The 18,564-nt window shown below is 51.8% G+C and overlaps 1 protein-coding gene across 2 annotated transcripts in view; it reads right to left on the reverse strand.

Annotated features, from left to right (window-relative positions):
* Positions 1 to 1,449: 1,449 nt before the first annotated feature.
* ptpn23a (protein tyrosine phosphatase, non-receptor type 23, a) overlaps positions 1,450 to 18,564 on the reverse strand; it is a 77,374-nt gene continuing 60,259 nt past the window's right edge. The window contains exons 22-26 of one of the 2 annotated variants that reach the window (XM_078398385.1): positions 15,279 to 15,460; positions 12,966 to 13,070; positions 10,271 to 10,409; positions 9,268 to 9,381; positions 1,450 to 3,822 (exon numbers count right to left, since the gene is read on the reverse strand). In XM_078398385.1, coding sequence (XP_078254511.1) covers positions 3,259 to 3,822; positions 9,268 to 9,381; positions 10,271 to 10,409; positions 12,966 to 13,070; positions 15,279 to 15,460 — 1,104 coding nt within the window. In that variant the 3' untranslated portion in view covers positions 1,450 to 3,258. Of the gene's footprint in view, positions 3,823 to 9,267; positions 9,382 to 10,270; positions 10,410 to 12,965; positions 13,071 to 15,278; positions 15,464 to 18,564 lie in introns of both variants that reach the window. The other variant, XM_078398384.1, reaches the window with a different exon arrangement.

Consider the following 18,564-nt stretch of genomic DNA (forward strand, 5'->3'; position numbering starts at 1 on the left):
AGGGCAGTGGAAAAGTTGAGACAGTTGATGTCACGCCATCCGTTAGAAATAAAAAGCTCTAAAGAAGGGTCTCGACCCGAAACATCACCCATTCCTTCTCTCCAGAGATGCTGCCTGACCCGCTGAGTTACTCCAGCGTTTTGTGCCTATCTTCTGTTTCTATGCTGTATCTCTCTACTAAACTTATAGAAACCGAAAATAGGTGCAGGAGGAGGCCATTTGGCCCTTTGAGCCAGCACCGCCATTCATTGTGTTCATGGCTGATCATCCACAATCAGTAACCCGTGCCTGCCTTCTCCCCATATCTCTTGATTCCACTAACCCCGAGAGCTCTATCTAACTTTCTTTTAAATTCATCCAGTGAATTGGCCTCCACTGCCCTCTGTGGCAGAGAATCCCACGAATTCACAACTCTCTGGGTGAAAAAGTTTCTTCTCACCTCAGTTTTAAATGGCCTCCCCTTTATTCTTAGACTGTGGCCCCTGGTTCTGGACTCCCCTAACATTGGGAACATGTTTCCTGCATCTAGCTTGTCCAGTCCTTTTATAATTTTATACGTCTCTATAAGATCCCCTCTCATCCTTCTAAACTCCAGTGAATACAAGAATATGATATGGTCATTTGAGTAATGACCCCCAAAGTCATAAATCAGTGACCCAAAAGTCAAGAAACAACTTTCTCCTCAGCAAAACAATAAAAGAAACACTTGAGACAACAAAGTAATCAAAGTTATTTATAGGACAATTTATATTACAGTGGAATGTTCCAATGGAATTGATGCATTATCTGACAATGTACACTTGCAAGAGATCGTGTCTCATTAAAGATCTAACACATCTCCATTCACCCACTCACTACTAGACCGGTCACAATCTATTCTCATTCATCACGTGATGGCTCCGGCGTTTAAGGTCATGAGGATTATCGTGTATAAGTGAACAAGAATGAAGGAAATTTATAAAGTCAAGTTAAAACTAAATCGTCAGCTCACCCACAACCTACTGGCATTTCTTTGTAGAACACACAATTTCCATTTTTGCAGAGAGAAAGCCCCGAATCACAAACAGAATATAGACCCAAATCATTTAAAGAACCACATCTGTCTAACTCAGACTAGGGTTCCAGCATTCTTCCCGAGCCAAACCCTTAATGCTTGCGGCTGTGTACTCTCAACACACATTCTATAGTTACTCCAGCACTTCCCTTTTAGAAACCAGCATCTGCTGTTCCTGAAGAGTCTCGACCCGAAACTTCGTCCATTCCTCCTCTCCACAGATGCTGCCTGACCCGCTGAGGTACTCCAGCACTCTGTGAAACATCACCTATCCATGTTCTCCACAGATGCTGCCTGACCCGCTGAGGTACTCCAGCACTCTGTGAAACGTCACCTATCCATGTAACTCAGCGGGTCAGGCAGCATCTGTGGAGAACATGGATAGGTGACGTTTCACAGAGTGCTGGAGTAACTCAGCGGGTCAGGCAGCATCTCTGGAGAACATGGATCGGTGACGTTTCAGAGTGCTGGAGTAACTCAGTGGGTCAGGCAGCATCTGTGGAGAACATGGATAGGTGACGTTTCACAGAGTGCTGGAGTAACTCAGCGGGTCAGGCAGCATCTGTGGAGAACATGGATCGGTGACGTTTCGGGTCAGGCTGCTTCTTTGATCTGAAGAAGGGCATGAACATTGAATTCTCCAAGTTTAAGGTATTTACAAACCGTCTCCCTTCTGCCCCACAGCTCTCTGTCCTTTTCCCCCTCCCTGCCGAGCCCCACCGAGACTCACACCTATTTCTCTCCCTCCCCTTCCCCTTCCACCGACATTCCTTCCTCGGGCTTCATAATTCACAAGTCTTAGGACTTTCAGTCTGAGGAAGGGTTCCGACCCGAAACGTCATGCATCGTTTTTCCCGCAGAAATGTTACCCGGCCCCCTGAGTTACTCCAGCACTCTGTGTCTATCTCGGGTAAACTATCTGTGGTGTCCACGCGTGTCTGGTTGGACAGGTTCAGCAAGGAGAGGTTGGAGATCCATTCATCTGCGGGACTAATCTAGCGGCCTGCCCGCAAGGGTAGTTTACACTACTGCTCAGCAACGACTTGGATCAATGGACTTCTAAAACATGGCTGCACCATCAGCAGTGCTGGTGTTGAACCAACATTGGTCTCCACCCTCGCTAACAAACATCCAGCAAGCCCAAACAGCAGGGACACAAATATCACAACTACTGAGGCGGTTGTCAGGACTGAGTTTGCCCATCGCTGGGTCTCTATTCCATGGAGCGCAGGAGATCTTATAGAGGGGTACAAAATCATGAGGGGAATAGATCAGGTAGATGGACAGTCTCTTGCCCAGAGTAGGGGAACCGAGGGCCAGAGGATGTAGGTTCAAGGTGAAGAGGAATCCGAGGGGTAACTTTTTCCACACAGAGGGTGGTGGGTGTATGGAACAAGCTGTCGGAGGAGGTAGTTGAGGCTGGGACTATCCCATCGTTTAAGAAACAGTTGGACAGGTTTGGAGGGATATGGACCAAGCGCAGGCAGGTGGGACTAGTGTAGCTGGGACATTGTTGGGGGGTGTAGGCAAGTTGGGCTGAAGGGCCTGTTTCCACGCTGTATCACTCTGTGACTCTAAGTCTCCAGCCATATCCACAGGCCAACACTCAACAGGCAGCCCTTCATTCAAGGTGACCATCGACCAGACTCACAACAGTAAAGGCAAGTACCGGTGGCAAGATACTGAGTAATAGTTGGTAACCCCATGCAACTGCATCAGAGCCCAGAGTCAAGGAGTAATGTCACTAGGGAGTGACTGATCAGCCATGATTGAATGTGTAGGTAGGAACCAGGTCTGACCAGTCTGAAGAAGGGTCTCGACCCGAAACGTCACCCATTCCTTCTCTCCAGAGATGCTGCCTGACCCGCTGAGTTACTCCAGCATCTTGTGTCTGATTTAAATTTAAACCAGCATCTGCAGTTTTCTTTCCTAGCTAAGTAGACCAGTGGTTTAAACGGACCCAGGTTGTTGAAGCAATAATTTACTGTGTACAGGAATGCGAGGGGAAGGACAATTGGTAACTGGTATACATTGAGGAGCGATGCATTGTACAGACAGGGCAGTGGTCTTTCTGATTGATATATGGAGCACACTGCCGGCCCATCTTGCTGCTGCCCCATGAGAGGCTGATCACGTTCCCTCTGCCCAGCCGCGGTACGGAGCGAGTGGCGGTCGCGGTGGTCGCGGCGGGGAAGCGTTGGGCATCACGACTTGTTGAGGGTCCAGAGGGGGTCAAGGAGGCTGAGTGGGTCTTCTCCAGTGGTGGGTGCCTGGAGTCCTTGTGCGCTCTGGTGCTGCAGGAAGTTGTGCTTGCTGATCTTCTGCCTGTTGCGGGGGTTGGCGTCCAGAGTGAAGGCCTCTGCGGTCAGGGAGGCGAGCAGGTCCAGGGAGGCCGCGGCACTGCTCTCGGCGCCCGTGTCCGCGTGCTTGGCGGCGCAGGGCTGGGGGTCGGCCGCGTGGGCGGGTCTCGTGGTGTCCGGGGCCTGGGTGGGATGGCTGGCGTCCAGGGTTGTCTCGGTGGCCAGGGGCAGGGCTGGCGGTGGGGGTTGTGGTTCCTCCAAGGCTCGTGAGGCCTCGGTGGGCAGGTCCTGTTGGGGGGTGGGAGGGGGGTCGGGCACCGGCTCCAGGGGGGGTAGGGGGCCGGCCTTGCCCTCGACACTGCTCCCGGAACATGCCCGGATGCTCAGCTTGGCAATGGTGGCTTGAATGGAGCTGATGGGCAAGTCCCCGCCCAGCACCAAGTCCTGCGGCTCCTGCCGACTGTAACTCTGCAGGTCACACACAAGCACAATGTCAGCTTACATGGACAGGACATGATAGGGCCGCACGGTGGTAGAGTCGCTGCCTCACAGCGCCGGAGACCCGGGTTCCATCCCGATTACGGGTGCTGTCTGTACGGAGTTTGTACGTTCTCCCCGTGACCTGCGTGGGTTTTCTCCGAGATCTTCGGTTTCCTCCCACACTCCAAAGACGTGCAGGTTTGTAGGTTAATTGGCTTGGTATAAATGTAATAATTGTCCCAAGTGTGTGTAGGATAGTGTTAGTGTGCGGGGATCGCTGGGCGGCGCGGACCCGGTGGGCCGAAAGGGCCTGTTTCCGTGCTGTATCTCTAAAGGCAGGTTTGGAGGGATATGGACCAAACGCAGGAAGGTGGGACTAGTGTAGCTGGGACATGTTGGCCGGTGTGGGCAAGTTGGGCCGAAGGGCCTGTTTCCACACTGTATCACTCTGTGACTCTATGAAGGGCCTGTTTCCACACTGTATCACTCTGTGACTCTATGAAGGGCCTGTTTCCACACTGTATCACTCTGTCACTCTATAACTGCAAACTAGGTCCCTTTCAAATGACGATTGTAACTTCCATCATTACAGGAAGTATGTGGAGGCTTTGGAGAGGGTGCGGACGAGGTTTACCAGAGTGCTGCCTGGATTACAAAGTATTAGGCAACTTACTAGAGAGGTTGGACAGACTTGGATAGACACAAAATGCTGGAGTAACTCAGCAGGTCAGGCAGCATCTCTGGAGAGAAGGAATGGGTGGCGTTTCGGGTCGAGACCCTTCTTCAGACTGAGTGAGGGGAGAGGGGAAACTAGAGGCACGAAAAGGGTTCAGGACTGATCAGAGCCGGCACCGACGGCCAAGGAAAGGTGGAGCCCACAATGGTCCATTGTTGGCCGTGGAAGAGGTGATAACAAAGGGGATATATGGATGCGACCAGTGGAACTAGCAGGACAACTAGGGTGGGGGAGGGATGGAGGGAGAGAGAGGGTGCAAGGGTTGCTCGAAGTTAGAGAAGGCAATGTTCATACCGCTGGGGTGTAAGCTGCCCAAGTGAAATATGAGGTGCTGTTCCTCCAGTTTGTGCTGGGCCTCACTCTGATAATGGAGGAGGCCCAGGACAGAAAGGTCAGTGTGGGAGTGGGAGGGGAGTTGTTTTGTAGTTGTTTATTATGGGTTTTACAGTGTACTATGTTTCCATATTCTGTTGTTTTTAGATTTGTTTAGATTTAGAGATACAGTGCAGAAACAGGCCCTTCGGCCCACTGGGTCCGCGCCGACCAGCGATCCCCGCACATTTAACACTATCATACACACACCAGGGACAATTAAAAAAAAAAACATTTGCCCAGCCAATTAACCTACATACCTGTACGTCTTTGGAGCTGTGCTGCTGCAAGCAAGAATTTCCTTGTTCTATCTGGGACACATGACAATAAACCACACTAGACTAGTTCCGCAGCTGGGTTGGAAGAGACCTGACTGAGTTCAGAAGAATGAGAGGCGATCTTATTGAAACGTATAAGATCGTGAGGGGCCTTGATCGGGTGGATGCACTAAAGATGTTTCCGATGATCGGGGAGACCAGAACTAGGGGGCATAGTCTTAGAATAAGAGGGGGCTCTTTTAAAACTGAGATGAGGAGAAACTTCTTCAGTCAGAGGGTGGTTAGTCTGTGGAATTCGCTGCCTCAGGGAGCTGTGGATGCAGGAACGTTAAATAAATTTAAAACAGAAATAGATTGTTTTTTAATAGACAAGGGAATTAGGGGTTACGGGGAGCGGGCAGGGAAGTGGACATGAGCTATGGTTAGTGTAGTAAGACCTGAGTAATCTCCTGGACAAGTTTCAATCGCCTAGCTTGGGGTCGGAGAGGAATTTCCCGGATTGGCCTGGGTTTTTGTCCGGTTTTTCGCCTCTCCCAGGAGATCACACGGTTCTTTTGGGTGGAAAGAAGGGCGATAATGGGAAGGGGGTTGGGGTATGAATGATCGTATTGAATGGCGGAGTGGGCTCGAGGGGCCGGTTGGCCTACTCCTGCTCCTATTTTCTTGTGTTCTTGTGAAGTATATGAAATTAAGAGGCGCAGGTCGGGTAGACAGCCAGTAGTGCTTCTCCCCAGGGTGGAAAGGTCAAAGACAAGAGGGCGCAGCTATGTGGTAAAGAGGCAAAGTGTAAAGGAGATGTGTGGGGCAAGATTTAACACAGAGGGGGGTGGGGGCCTGGAACGTGCTGCCAGGGGTGGGGGTGGGGGCCTGGAACGTGCTGCCAGGGGTGGTGGTGGGGGCCTGGAACTTGCTGCCAGGGGTGGGGGTCTGGAACGTGCTGCCAGGGGTGGTGGTGGGGGCCTGGAACGTGCTGCCAGGGGTGGGGGTCTGGAACGTGCTGCCAGGGGTGGGGGTGGGGCCTGGAACGTGCTGCCAGGGGTGGGGGTGGGGCCTGGAACGTGTTGCCAGGGGTGGGGGTCTGGAACGTGCTGCCAGGGGTGGGGGGCTGGAACGTGCTGCCAGGAGTGGGGGTCTGGAACGTGCTGCCAGGGGTGGGGGTCTGGAACGTGCTGCCAGGGGTGGGGGCCTGGAACGTGCTGCCAGGGGTGGGGGTGGGGCCTGGATCGTGCTGCCAGGGGTGGGGGTGGGGCCTGGAACATGTTGCCAGGGGTGGGGGTGGGGCCTGGAACGTGCTGCCAGGGGTGGGGGTGGGGCCTGGAACGTGTTGCCAGGGGTGGGGGTCTGGAACGTGCTGCCAGGGGTGGGGGGCTGGAACGTGCTGCCAGGAGTGGGGGTCTGGAACGTGCTGCCAGGGGTGGGGGCCTGGAACGTGTTGCCAGGGGTGGGGGTGGGGCCTGGAACGTGCTGCCAGGGGTGGGGGTGGGGCATGGAACGTGCTGCCAGGGGTGGTGGTGGGGGCAGATACCATAGTGGGGTTTAAGAAGTTGTTTAGTTTAGTTTAGAGATACAGCACGGAAACAGGGCATTTCGGCCCACCGTGTCCGCACCGACCACACACACACACACACCAGGGACAATTTTTTCATTGACCAAGCCAATTAACCGACAAACCTGCACGTCTTTGGAGTGTGGGAGGAAACCGAAGATCTCGGAGAAAACCCACGCAGGTCACGGGGAGAACGTACAAACTCCGTACAGACGGCGCCCGTAGTCAGGATGGAACCCGAGTCTCCGGCGCTGCATTCGCTGTAAGGCGGCAACTCTACCGCTGCGCCACTCTGTCGCGTTATGTACATATGTTACATACATGAACATGGATATACTGGGATGGAAGGAAAGACTTAATGGGAACAAGATGGGTATTTTTGTTTTCCACACAGAGGGTGGTGGGTGTGTGGAACAAGCTGCCAGAGGAGGTAGTTGAGGCTGGGACTATCGCAACGTTTAAGAAACAGTTGGACAGGTACATGGATAGGACAGGTTTGGAGGGATATGGACCAAGCGCAGGCAGTGTGATTAGTTTAACTTGGCATGATGTTTGGCACGGACATTGTGGGCTGAAGGGCCTGTTCCTGTACTGTTCTACGTTCTATCCTTGTTATTCCTCAGGGGACAGGAGTTAAAGCAGCAGCACAGAAACGATGTGAAGCAGAGAAGGGTGAGATTCACAGGTAGACACAGAGTGCTGGAGTAACTCAGTGGGTCAGGCAGCATCTGTGGAGAACATGGATAGGTGACGTTTCACAGAGTGCTGGAGTAACTCAGCAGGTCAGGCAGCATCTGTGGAGAACATGGATAGGTGACGTTTCACAGAGTGCTGGAGTAACTCAGCAGGTCAGGCAGCATCTCCAGAGAAGGAATGGGTGACGTTTCGGGTCGAGACCCTTCTTCAGACTGATGTCAGGGGAGGGGGCGGGACAAAGATAGGATGTAGTCGGAGACAGGAAGACCAGTGGGAGAACTGGGGAGGGGGAGGGGATGGAGAGAGAGGGAAAGCAGGGACTATCTGAAGTTGGAGAAGTCAATGTTCATGCCGCTGGGGTGTAAACTGCCCAAGCGAAATATGAGGTGCTGTTCCTCCAATCTGCGCTGGGCCTCACTCTGACAATGGAGGAGGCCCAGGACAGAAAGGTCAGATTGGGAGTGGGAGGGGGAGTTGAAGTGCTGAGCCACCGGGAGATCAGGTTGGTTAAGGCGGACTGAGCGGGAGTTCAAGTCGGTTAGATTCACAACTGATCACAGTTGCTGCGTGTCTGAATTGAGTTGAGTTTGGTTTATTGTCACGGGTACCGACCGAGGTATAGTGAAATAGCTGGTAACGTGTGATTGCTGATCCACTTGTGTGAGCGCCACACACAAGGCGTTGTCTGAGTGGGGCACCATCTTGTATCTCCACCCAATCGAGGGGTATGGGGAGAAAGCAGGAACGGGGTACTGATTGTGAATGACCAGCCATGATCATATTGAATGGGCCGAATGGTCTACTCCTGCACTTACTTTCCATGTTTCTATCTTGGTTTCTGAACTATTCCTCGTACATAGCTTGGTGTTAAAACTTGGTGTGGTTTAGTGATACAGCGTGCAAACAGGCCCTTCGGCCCACCGAGTCCGTGCCGACCAGCGATCGCCCGTACACGAGTTCTCTGTGATCCCAATTTTGCATCCTACACATTAGGGGGCAATTTACAGAAGCCAATTAACCCGCAAGCCTTTGGAATGTGAGAAGAAACCGGAGCACCCGGAGAAAACCCACGCAGGTCACGGGGAGAACGTACAAACTCCGTGCAGACAGCACCCCGTGGTCAGGATGGAACCCGGGTCTCCGGCGCTGTGAGGCAGCAACTCTACCACCGTGTCATCACAGGTTCTGTACTGGTCACATTACACTGTTTGCTCCATTACTTGAAGAGATGCTCATAATTGCAAGGGTCGACACAAAATGCTGGAGTAACTCAGCGGGACAGGCAGCATTTGGAATTTAGAAGGATGAGAGGGGATCTTATCGAAACATATAAGATTATTAAGGGGTTGGACACATTGGGAACATGCTTCTTGCCTCTAATGTTGGGGGAGTCCAGAACCAGGGGCCACAGTTTAAGAATAAGGGGTAGGCCATTTAGAACAGAGATGAGGAAAAACTTTTTCAGTCAGAGAGTTGTGAATCTGTGGAATTCTCTGCCTCAGAAGGCAGTGGAGGCCAATTCTCTGAATGCATTCAAGAGAGAGTTAGATAGAGCTCTTAAGGATAGCGGAGTCAGGGGGTATGGGGAGAAGGGGTACTGATTGAGAATGATCAGCCATGATCACATTGAATGGCGGTGCTGGCTCGAAGGGCCGAATGGCCTCCTCCTGCACCTATTGTCTATTGTCTATCTCGGGAGAGAAGAAATGGGTGATGTTCCGGGTCGAGACCCGTCTTCAGACTAATGCTTGATAATCGCAATACATGGGGCAGCAACTTTAGCGATTAGTAAACACAACAAATACCTTTTGAGATGAACAGGCAGGAGCCTTAGTGGTCAGGCTAGTGGCAACTCCATGCCTCAGTAGAACCTGCTCCACATGTGTGAGGATGGCTTCATAGCAGTACTTCAGGTGGAGCTACAAGGGCAAAGACACAAAGCATTTCAAAGACACAAAGCATTTCAAAGGTGTATTGAACGAGGTGCCGTAGGAGGTCGTTGAGGCTGGGACTATCGCAATGGACAGGTACATGGATAGAACAGGTTTAGAGGGATACGGGCCAAACGCGGGCAGGTGGGACTAGCGTAGATGGGGCATGTGGGCCGGAGTGGGCAAGTTAGCCTGTTTCCACGCTGTGTGACTCCGTGACTCTCAGTATCGGTCCTCATTTCAAGAACTGACGAGGAGCGCGGCAAGATTTTGCACGGCTCATTACTGTCCATCCCTCTCGGGGTGTGTGAGTGGCAGGAACCTGCTCCCCACTGTCCCACCTTAGTTTGCACCCTTTGTGTCCCCACTGTCTCACCGTGTCTTGCACCTCGTGTGTCTGCCCACTCTCACCTTGTCGTGCAGCATGTGTGTCCGTGTGGTGCAACACGTGTCAGCGTATCTTGCCCTGCGTGTTCCCACTCTCACCTTGTCGTGCAGCGTGTGTGTCCGTGTGGTGCCCCCTGTATGTCCGTGTGGTGCAGCGTGTGTCCGTGTGGTGCAGCGTGTGTCACCGTGTCATGCCCCACGTGTGCCCTGTGTGTCCCTGTGGTGCAGCAAGTCTCACCTTGTCGTGCAGCGTGTGTGTCCGTGTGGTGCCCCCTGTGTGTCCGTGTGGTGCCCCCTGTATGTCCGTGTCGTGCCCCCCGTGTGTCCGTGTGGTGCCCCCCGTGTGTCCGTGTGGTGCCCCCCGTGTGTCCGTGTGGTGCCCCCCGTGTGTCCGTGTGGAGCAGCGTGTGTCCGTGTGGTGCAGCGTGTGTCACCGTGTCGTGCCCCACGTATGCCCTGTGTGTCCCTGTGGTGCAGCAAGTCTCCTCACCTTGTCGAGCAGCATGTGTTTGCGCTGCTGCCTCATGCTCTTGACGATGCGTGTGAGCTCGGGGATGCCGTTGCCAGCCTCGACCTCCTGTACGGCAGCATACACCAGGCAGAAGGCACCGGTCCTCCTCACTCCGGAGCTGAAACAGGTGAACGACCCCTTATTACACTGTGCCCCCAAGGTACACACAGCCAGGATCATGCTTTGCACACGGATCAGGTGATTACTGCCAATTTTCTATCCACCTCAAAACTGAACCCTCAATACCGTGTGCTTTAAGTTTGTACAAAGTCAGCATGGATTTACCAAAGGCAAATCATGTCTGACGAATCTTATAGAATTTTTCGAGGATGTAACTAGTAGAGTGGATAAGGGAGAACCAGTCGATGTGTTATATCTGGACTTTCAGAAGGCCTTCGACAAGGTCCGACATAGGAGATTGGTGTACAAACTTAAAGCACACGGTATTGAGGGTTCAGTGTTGAGGTGGATAGAAAATTGGTTGGCGGACAGGAAACAAAGAGTAGGAATAAACGGGTCCTTTTCGGAATGGCAGGCAGTGACTAGTGGGGTACCGCAAGGCTCAGTGTATATTAATGATTTGGACGAGGGAATTGAATGCAACATCTCTAAGTTTGCGGATGACACGAAGCTGGGTGGCAGTGTTAGCTGCGAGGAGGATGCTAGGAGGCTGCAGAGTGACTTGGATAGATTAGGCGAGTGGGCAAATGCATGGCAGATGCAATATAATTTGGATAAATGTGAGGTTATCCACTTTGGCGGCAAGAACAGGAAAGCAGAGTATTACCTGAATGGTGACCGATTGGGAGAAGGGGAGATGCAACGTGACCTGGGTGTCATGGTGCACCAGTCATTGAAAGCAAGCATGCAGGTGCAGCAGGCAGTGAAGAAAGCGAATGGTATGTTGGCATTCATAGCAAGAGGATTTGAGTTTAGGAGCAGGGAGGTTCTGCTGCAGTTGTACAGGGCCTTGGTGAGACCGCACCTGGAGTATTGTGTGCAGTTTTGGTCTCCTAACCTGAGGAAAGACGTTCTTGCCTTAGAGGGAGTACAGAGAAGGTTCACCAGATTGATCCCTGGGATGGCGGGACTTGCATATGAGGAAAGACTGGATAGACTAGGCTTGTACTCGCTGGAATTTAGAAGACTGAGGGGGGATCTTATAGAAACATATAAAATTCTTAAGGGGTTGGAGAGGCTAGATGCGGGAAGATTGTTCCCGATGTTGGGGGAGTCCAGAACCAGGGGTCACAGCTTAAGGATAAGGGGGAAGTCTTTTAGGACCGAGATGAGAAAACATTTCTTCACACAGAGAGTGGTGAGTCTGTGGAATTCTCTGCCACAGAAGGTAGTTGAGGTCAGTTCATTGGCTATATTTAAGAGGGAGTTAGATGTGGCCCTTTTTGCTAAAGGGATCAGGGGGTATGGAGAGAAGGCAGGTACAGGCTACTGAGCTGAATGATGAGCCATGATCATATTGAATGGCGGTGCTGGCTCGAAGGGGTGAATGGCCTACTCCTGCACCTATTTTCTATGTCTATGTTTCTATGTTTACACCAATCTCCTATGTGGGACCTTGTCGAAGGCCTTCTGAAAGTCCAGATATAACACATCGACTGGTTCTCCCTTATCCACTCTACTAGTTACATCCTCGAAAAATTCTATAAGATTCGTCAGACATGATTTGCCTTTGGTAAATCCATGCTGACTTTGTCCGATGATTTCACAACTTTCCAAATGTGATGCTATCACATCTTTAATAACTGACTCTAGCATTTTCCCCACTACCTGGTCTACAATTCCCCGTTTTTTCTCTCCCTCCCTTTTTAAAAAGTGGGGTTACATTAGCTACCCTCCAATCCTCAGTTCCTTCCCACACAACTTAACCACTCACTGTGCTACCGTTTGTTAAACGGACCTCTCAACGTTGCGTTACTTTCCCAATGACTTCACCATGAGAGGAATAGATCGGGTAGATGCACAGGTAGTATAAGAAAATAACTGCAGATGCTGGTACAAATCGAAGGTATTTATTCACAAAATGCTGGAGTAACTCAGCAAGTCAGGCAGCATCTCAGGAGAGAAGGAATGGGTGACGTTTCGGGTCGAGACCCTTCTTTAGACTGTGGGTAGATGCACAGAATCTCTTGCCCAGAGTAGGGGAATCGAGGACCAGAGGACATAGGTTCAAGATGAAGGGGAAAACATTTAATAGGAATCTGAGAGGTGACTTTTTTTCACAGAGGGTGGTGGGTGTATGGAACAAGCTGCCAGAGGAGGTAATTGAGGCTGGGACTATCCAATCATTTCAGAAACAGTTAGACAGGTACATGGATAGGACACGTTTGGAGGGATATGGACCAAGTCCATATCTCCCGAAACGTCGCCCATTCCTTCTCTCCTGAGATGCTGCCTGACCTGCTGAGTTACTCCAGCATTTTGTGAATAAATACCTTCGATTTGTACCAGCATCTGCAGTTATCTTCTTATATTATATGGACTAAGTGCAGGCAGGTGGGACTAGTGTAGCTGGGACATGTTGGCTGGTGTGGGCAAGTTGGGCTGAAGGGCCTGTTTCCACGCTGTATCACTGCAGACTCTATGACCAGTTAACCTCCTGGTGAATACCCGGCACAACCACACATCGTCTCTGCGAGTTTGGCGATCAGGTTACCTGCAGTGCACGACCACAGGTGTGTGCAGCGGGCGCTGGTGCAGGTAATGTCCATGCACCTCTTGAACGAAACGCAGCAGGTGGCTTTTACTGTCCGGCAAACCCCTGCAGTGAAAAGTTCACATCGTTACACACTGACAAACCGTACTTTCAATGAAGATTTTATTCAAATAATGCGGCAAATAGGAAACCAGGACATTCTCACCCATTACAGGTGCACCAACGGTGTTCCAGCAACTGGAGGATACACCCCCCCCCACCCCCCCCCCCCCCACCCCCTTTAATTAGTTTAGTTTAGAGATACAGTGCGGAAACAGGCCCTTCGGCCCACCGGGTCCGCACCGCCCAGCGATCCCCGCACACTAACACTATCCTACACACACTAGGGACAATATTTTGCATTCACACCAAGCCAATTAACCTACAATCCTGCACGTCTTTGGAGTGTGGGAGGAAACTGAAGATCTTGGAGAAAACCCACGCAGGTCACGGGGAGAACAGCGTACAAAACTCCGCCCAGACGGCGCCCGTAGTCGGGATGGAACCCGGGTCTCCGGCGCTGTGAGGCAGCAGCTCTACCGCTGCGCCACCGTGCTACCCTAATCCGGACAAAATCCCCCCCCCACCCCCGAAAATGTGGTGCCAAGGCTGGGTGAGGCGGCCGATCTCGACCACATGGGGACTTCAGCGGCCGACTGAATCTGCTCACTGTGGCCGGGGGTCTGGAACTCTGGCCCGGCCAGAGCCAGCAGATCTGTCCCCATCGACGACTTTACGGGCCGGTGTCTCGGCTGCCCCAAGGCAATGGCAATCAACTAAACTAATCTGAGGAAGGACGTCCTTGCTATTGAGGCAGTGCAGCGTAGGTTCATCAGGTTAATCCCCGGGATGGCGGGACTGTCATGTGAGGAAAGATTGGAAAGACTGGGCTTGTATTCACTGGAGTTTAGAAGGATGAGAGGGGATCTTATAGACAATAGGTGCAGGAGTAGACCATTCGGCCCTTCGAGCCAGCACCGCCATTCAATGTGATCATGGCTGATCATTATAGAGACGTATAAAATTATAAAAGGACTGGACAAGCTGGATGCAGGAAAAATGTTCCCAATGTTGGGCGAGTCCAGAACCAGGGGCCACAGTCTAAGAATAAACTGAGGTGAGAAGAAACTCTTCCACCCAGAGAGTTGTGCACAGAGGGCAGTGGAGGCCAATTCACTGGATGAATTTAAAAGAGTTAGATAGAGCTCCAGGGGCCAGTGGAATCAAGGGATATGGGGAGAAGGCAGGCACGGGTTACTGATTGTGGATGATCAGCCACGATCACAATGAATGGCAGTGCTGGCTCAAAGGGCCAAATGGCCTCCTCCTGCACCTATTTTCTACGTCTATGTCTAAACTGAACTGAAATCTCTTTTCAACTTCCAAATAACCCATTTGTCCAACACCAAAACACCGATCTCCCAGTGGCCCATCTGATGATCGGAAGCTTGAAGGCAGGAAGTGCTTCTTCCCCTCTGCCATCCGGCTCCTGATCCACCCTTCCACAAGTGCCCATTTCTCAGTAGCACATGAACTAAATATTGTTCCAGCCCAGCTAGTCATATGGACACCCAGAATGAAGAACTGCAGTAAAAGTAAATGACACGTGTGGTTAAGATAGGCACAAAATGCTGGAGTAACTCAGCGGGACAGGCAGCATCTCTGGAGAGAAGGAATGGGTGAGGTTTCGGGTCGAGACCCTTCTTCAGACTCGACCCAAAACGTCTCCCATTCCTTCTGTCCAGAGATGCTGCCTGACCCGCTGAGTTACTCCAGCGTTTTGTGTCTTCTGTATCTTCTGTGTAAACCAGCATCTGCGGTTCCTTGTTATGGGGAAGGTTCAGCAGACTGGGATTCAGAGCTGGGCCCTCCCTAACCTGTGCAGTTTGATTTTTAGATTTAGAGATACAGCGCAGAAACAGGCCCTTCGGCCCACCGAGTCCGCGCCGCCCAGCGATCCCCGCACACTAACACTATCCTACACCCACTAGGGACAATTTTTACATTTACCAAGCCAATTAACCTACATACCTGTACGTCTTTGGAGTGTGGGAGGAAACCGAAGATCTCGGAGAAAACCCACGCAGGTCACGGGGAGAACGTACAAACTCCGTACAGACGGTGCCCGTAGTCAGGATCGAACCTGAGTCTCCAGCGCCGCATTCGCTGTAAGGCGGCAACTCTACCGCTGCGCCACCGTGCCGTTTGGGTGCATTGATCTCAGTTTAAACATTTAGTCACTGTGTATAAGAAGGTGAACGGAGGTGAACTCACAGCTCGGGCCACGAGGTGAACTGCAGGTGGATGACGGTGCGTTTGAGACTCTGGTCTTTGTACTGGAGTCCGATCATGCTCTCCACGTGCGTCTGCGTGATCTTCTGCGTGGTCAGGGTGAGCGTGATGGGCCCGTGCGCGATCTGCTGGCCCCGCTCCGTCGGGAAGTACCGCAGCACCTTCTGCTGTAAGGACCAGGGTGAAGGACGGACCGTGAAGTAGAGATCATCGCCAAACCGCATCTATACCGGCAACCGCTTACACGGTCACAGCAGCAGAACATAGAAACATACAAAATAGGTGCAGGAGCAGGCCATTCGGCCCTTCGAGACTGTACGCACCGCCATTCAATATGATCATGGCTGATCATCCAACTCAGTATCCTGTACCTGCCTTCTCTCCATACCCCCTGATCCCTTTAGCCACAAGGGCCACATCTAACTCCCTCTTAAATATAGCCAATGAACTGGCCTCAACTACCTTCTGTGGCAGAGAATTCCACAGATTCACCACTCTCTGTGTGAAAAAAAACTTTCTCATCTCGGTCCTAAAAGACTTCCCCCTTATCCTTAAACTGTGACCCCTTGTTCTGGACTTCCCCAACATCGGGAACAATCTTCCCGCATCTAGCCTGTCCAACCCCTTAAGAATTTTGTAAGTTTCTATAAGATCCCCCCTTAATCTTCTAAATTCCAGCGAGTACAAGCCGAGTCTATCCAGTCTTTCTTCATATGAAAGTCCTGCCATCCCAGGGATCAATCTGGTGAACCTTCTCTGTACTCCCTCTGTGGCAAGAATGTCTTTCCTCAGATTAGGAGACCAAAACTCTACGCCATTCGGCCCACCAAGTCCACTTCACCATTCAATCATGGCTGACCTATCTTTCCCTCTCAACCCCATTCTCCCGCTCATTTCCTCCCATGCTTCAAAGACCTGCATGTTTGTAGGTTAATTGGTAACTTTAAATTGTATGTAGAATTGTGTGTAGAAGGGTGAAGACTGAAGGGACTGTTTCCATGCAGTGTCTCTAAACCAGCCTGAAGAAGGGTCTCGACCCGAAACGCCACCCATTCCTTCTCTCCAGAGATGCTGCCTGACCCGCTGAGTTACTCCAGCATTTTGTGTCTACCTTTGATTTAAACCAGCAGTTCTTTCCTACACTAATAGGTGACCTTTCGGGTCCCGACTACAAACCTCGCTTTGGACAGTGCTAATGTACGGGGGGTGGTCGGCACAGACTCGGTGGGCTGAAGGAACTGGTTCTTCCCTCTATCTCTAAACTAAACTGAAAGGTCTGAAGGGTCCTGATCCAAAAAGACATCTATCGGCGTCCTCCAGAGACGCCGCTGAAGTTGCTGATACTGGAATCTGACGTCCAACACAAAGTATCTCGATGATAATGGTGGCAAATCAATTTCCCTCCTGGGATAAATAAAGTTCGGTGCAGGAAGGAACTGCAGATGTTGGTTTAAATCAAAGAGAGACACAAAATGCTGGAGAACTCGGCGGGTCAGGCAGCATCTGTGGAGGGGAGGGATGGGAGACCCTTCTTCAGACGGATGTCAGGGGAGCGGATGGTACATAGATAAGGAAGTGTACGTTGTGGAAACAGCACAAGGGGAATGGAGATCAAGGATAATGTGGAATAGATAGATCACTGTTGGCTGGGAGAAGGTAACAACAAAGCAAGTAGAGGTAAAATGTAGTCGGAGACAGTCAGACTGGTGGGAGAACCGGGAAGGGGAGGGGATGGAGAGAGAGGGAAAGCACGGACTACTTGAAGTTGGAGAAATCAATGTTCAAACCGCTGGGGTGTAAACTACCCAAGTGAAATATGAGGTGCTGTTCCTCCAATTTGCGCTGGGCCTCACTCTGACAATGGAGGAGGCCCAGGGCAGAAACGACAGACTGGGAGTGGGAGGGGGAGTTGAAGTGCTGAGCCACCGGGAGATCAGGTTGGTTAAGGCGGACTGAACGGAAGTGTTGAGCGAAACGATCGCCGAGCCTCCACTTGGTCTCGCCGATGTGGAGAAGTTGACACCTGGAACAGCGGGTACAGTAGATGAGGTTGGAGGAGGTGCAGGTGAACCTCTGCCTCACCTCAAAAGGCTGTCGGGGTCCTTGGACGGAGTCGAGGGGGGAGGTAAAGGGACAGGTGTTGCATCTCCTGCGGTTGCAGGGGAAAGTACCTGGGGAGGGTGGCAAGGGACGACTTGACCAGGGAGTTGCGGAGGGAACGGTCTCTGTGGAAAGCGGAAAGGGGAGGAGATGGGGAGATGTGGCTAGGAGTGGGATCCTGTTGGAGGTAACAAAAATGTCAGAGGATTATGTGCTGTGTGCGACGGCTGATGGGGTGGAAGGTGAGGACAAGGGGGACTCTGCCCTTGTTACGAATGGGGGGAGGGGGAGCAAGAGCGGAGCTGCGGGATATCGAGGAGACCCTAGTGAGAGCCTCATCTGTAACGGAAGAGGAGAACTCCCATTCCTTAACGAATGCGGACATCTCCGATGCCCTAGTGTGGAACACCTCATCCTGGGCACAGATGCGGCGTAGAGGGAGGAGTTGGGAGTAGGGGGTAGAGTCTTTGCAGGAAGCAGTGTGGGAAGAACGCTAGACTTCCCGACACAAAGCTGGATGGCAGTGTGAACTGTGAGGAAGATTCTATGAGGTTGCAGGGTGACTTGGACAGGTTGTGTGAGTGGGCGAATGCATGGCAGATGCAGTTTAATGTGGATAAGTGTGAGGTTATCCACTTTGGTGGTAAGAATAGGAAGGCAGATTATTATCTGAATGGTGTCAAGTTAGGAAAAGGGGACGTACAACGAGACCTTGGTGTCCTAGTGCATCAGTCACTGAAAGGAAGCACGCAACAACAACGATGAGAAGGCCTACCGGGAGGAGGTGGCTGATCTGGCACTCTGGTGTCAGGACAATAGCCTCCTCTTGAATGTCACTAAAACGAAGGAGCTGATTGTGGACTTCAGAAGGGCTAAACATCCAAGGACGTACACGCCACTGGAGATAAATGGGTCTATTGTGGATAGGGTGAGCAGCTTTAAATACCTGGGAGTCCACATCACAGAGGATCTGACATGGACAACGCACATTGCCGCACTGGTGGGTAAGGTAAAGCAGCGCCTTTACCACCTTAGACAACTGAGGAAATTCAGAGTGTCTCTGAGGATCCTTCATTGCTTCTACTCTGGGGCTGTAGAGAGCATCCTGTCCGGCAACATCACAGTCTGGTTTGGGAATAGCTCTGCCCAGGACAGGATAGCCCTGCAG

This window comes from Rhinoraja longicauda, chromosome 4 (genome assembly GCF_053455715.1).
Source record: "Rhinoraja longicauda isolate Sanriku21f chromosome 4, sRhiLon1.1, whole genome shotgun sequence".
Classification (NCBI taxonomy): Eukaryota; Metazoa; Chordata; class Chondrichthyes; order Rajiformes; family Arhynchobatidae; genus Rhinoraja; species Rhinoraja longicauda.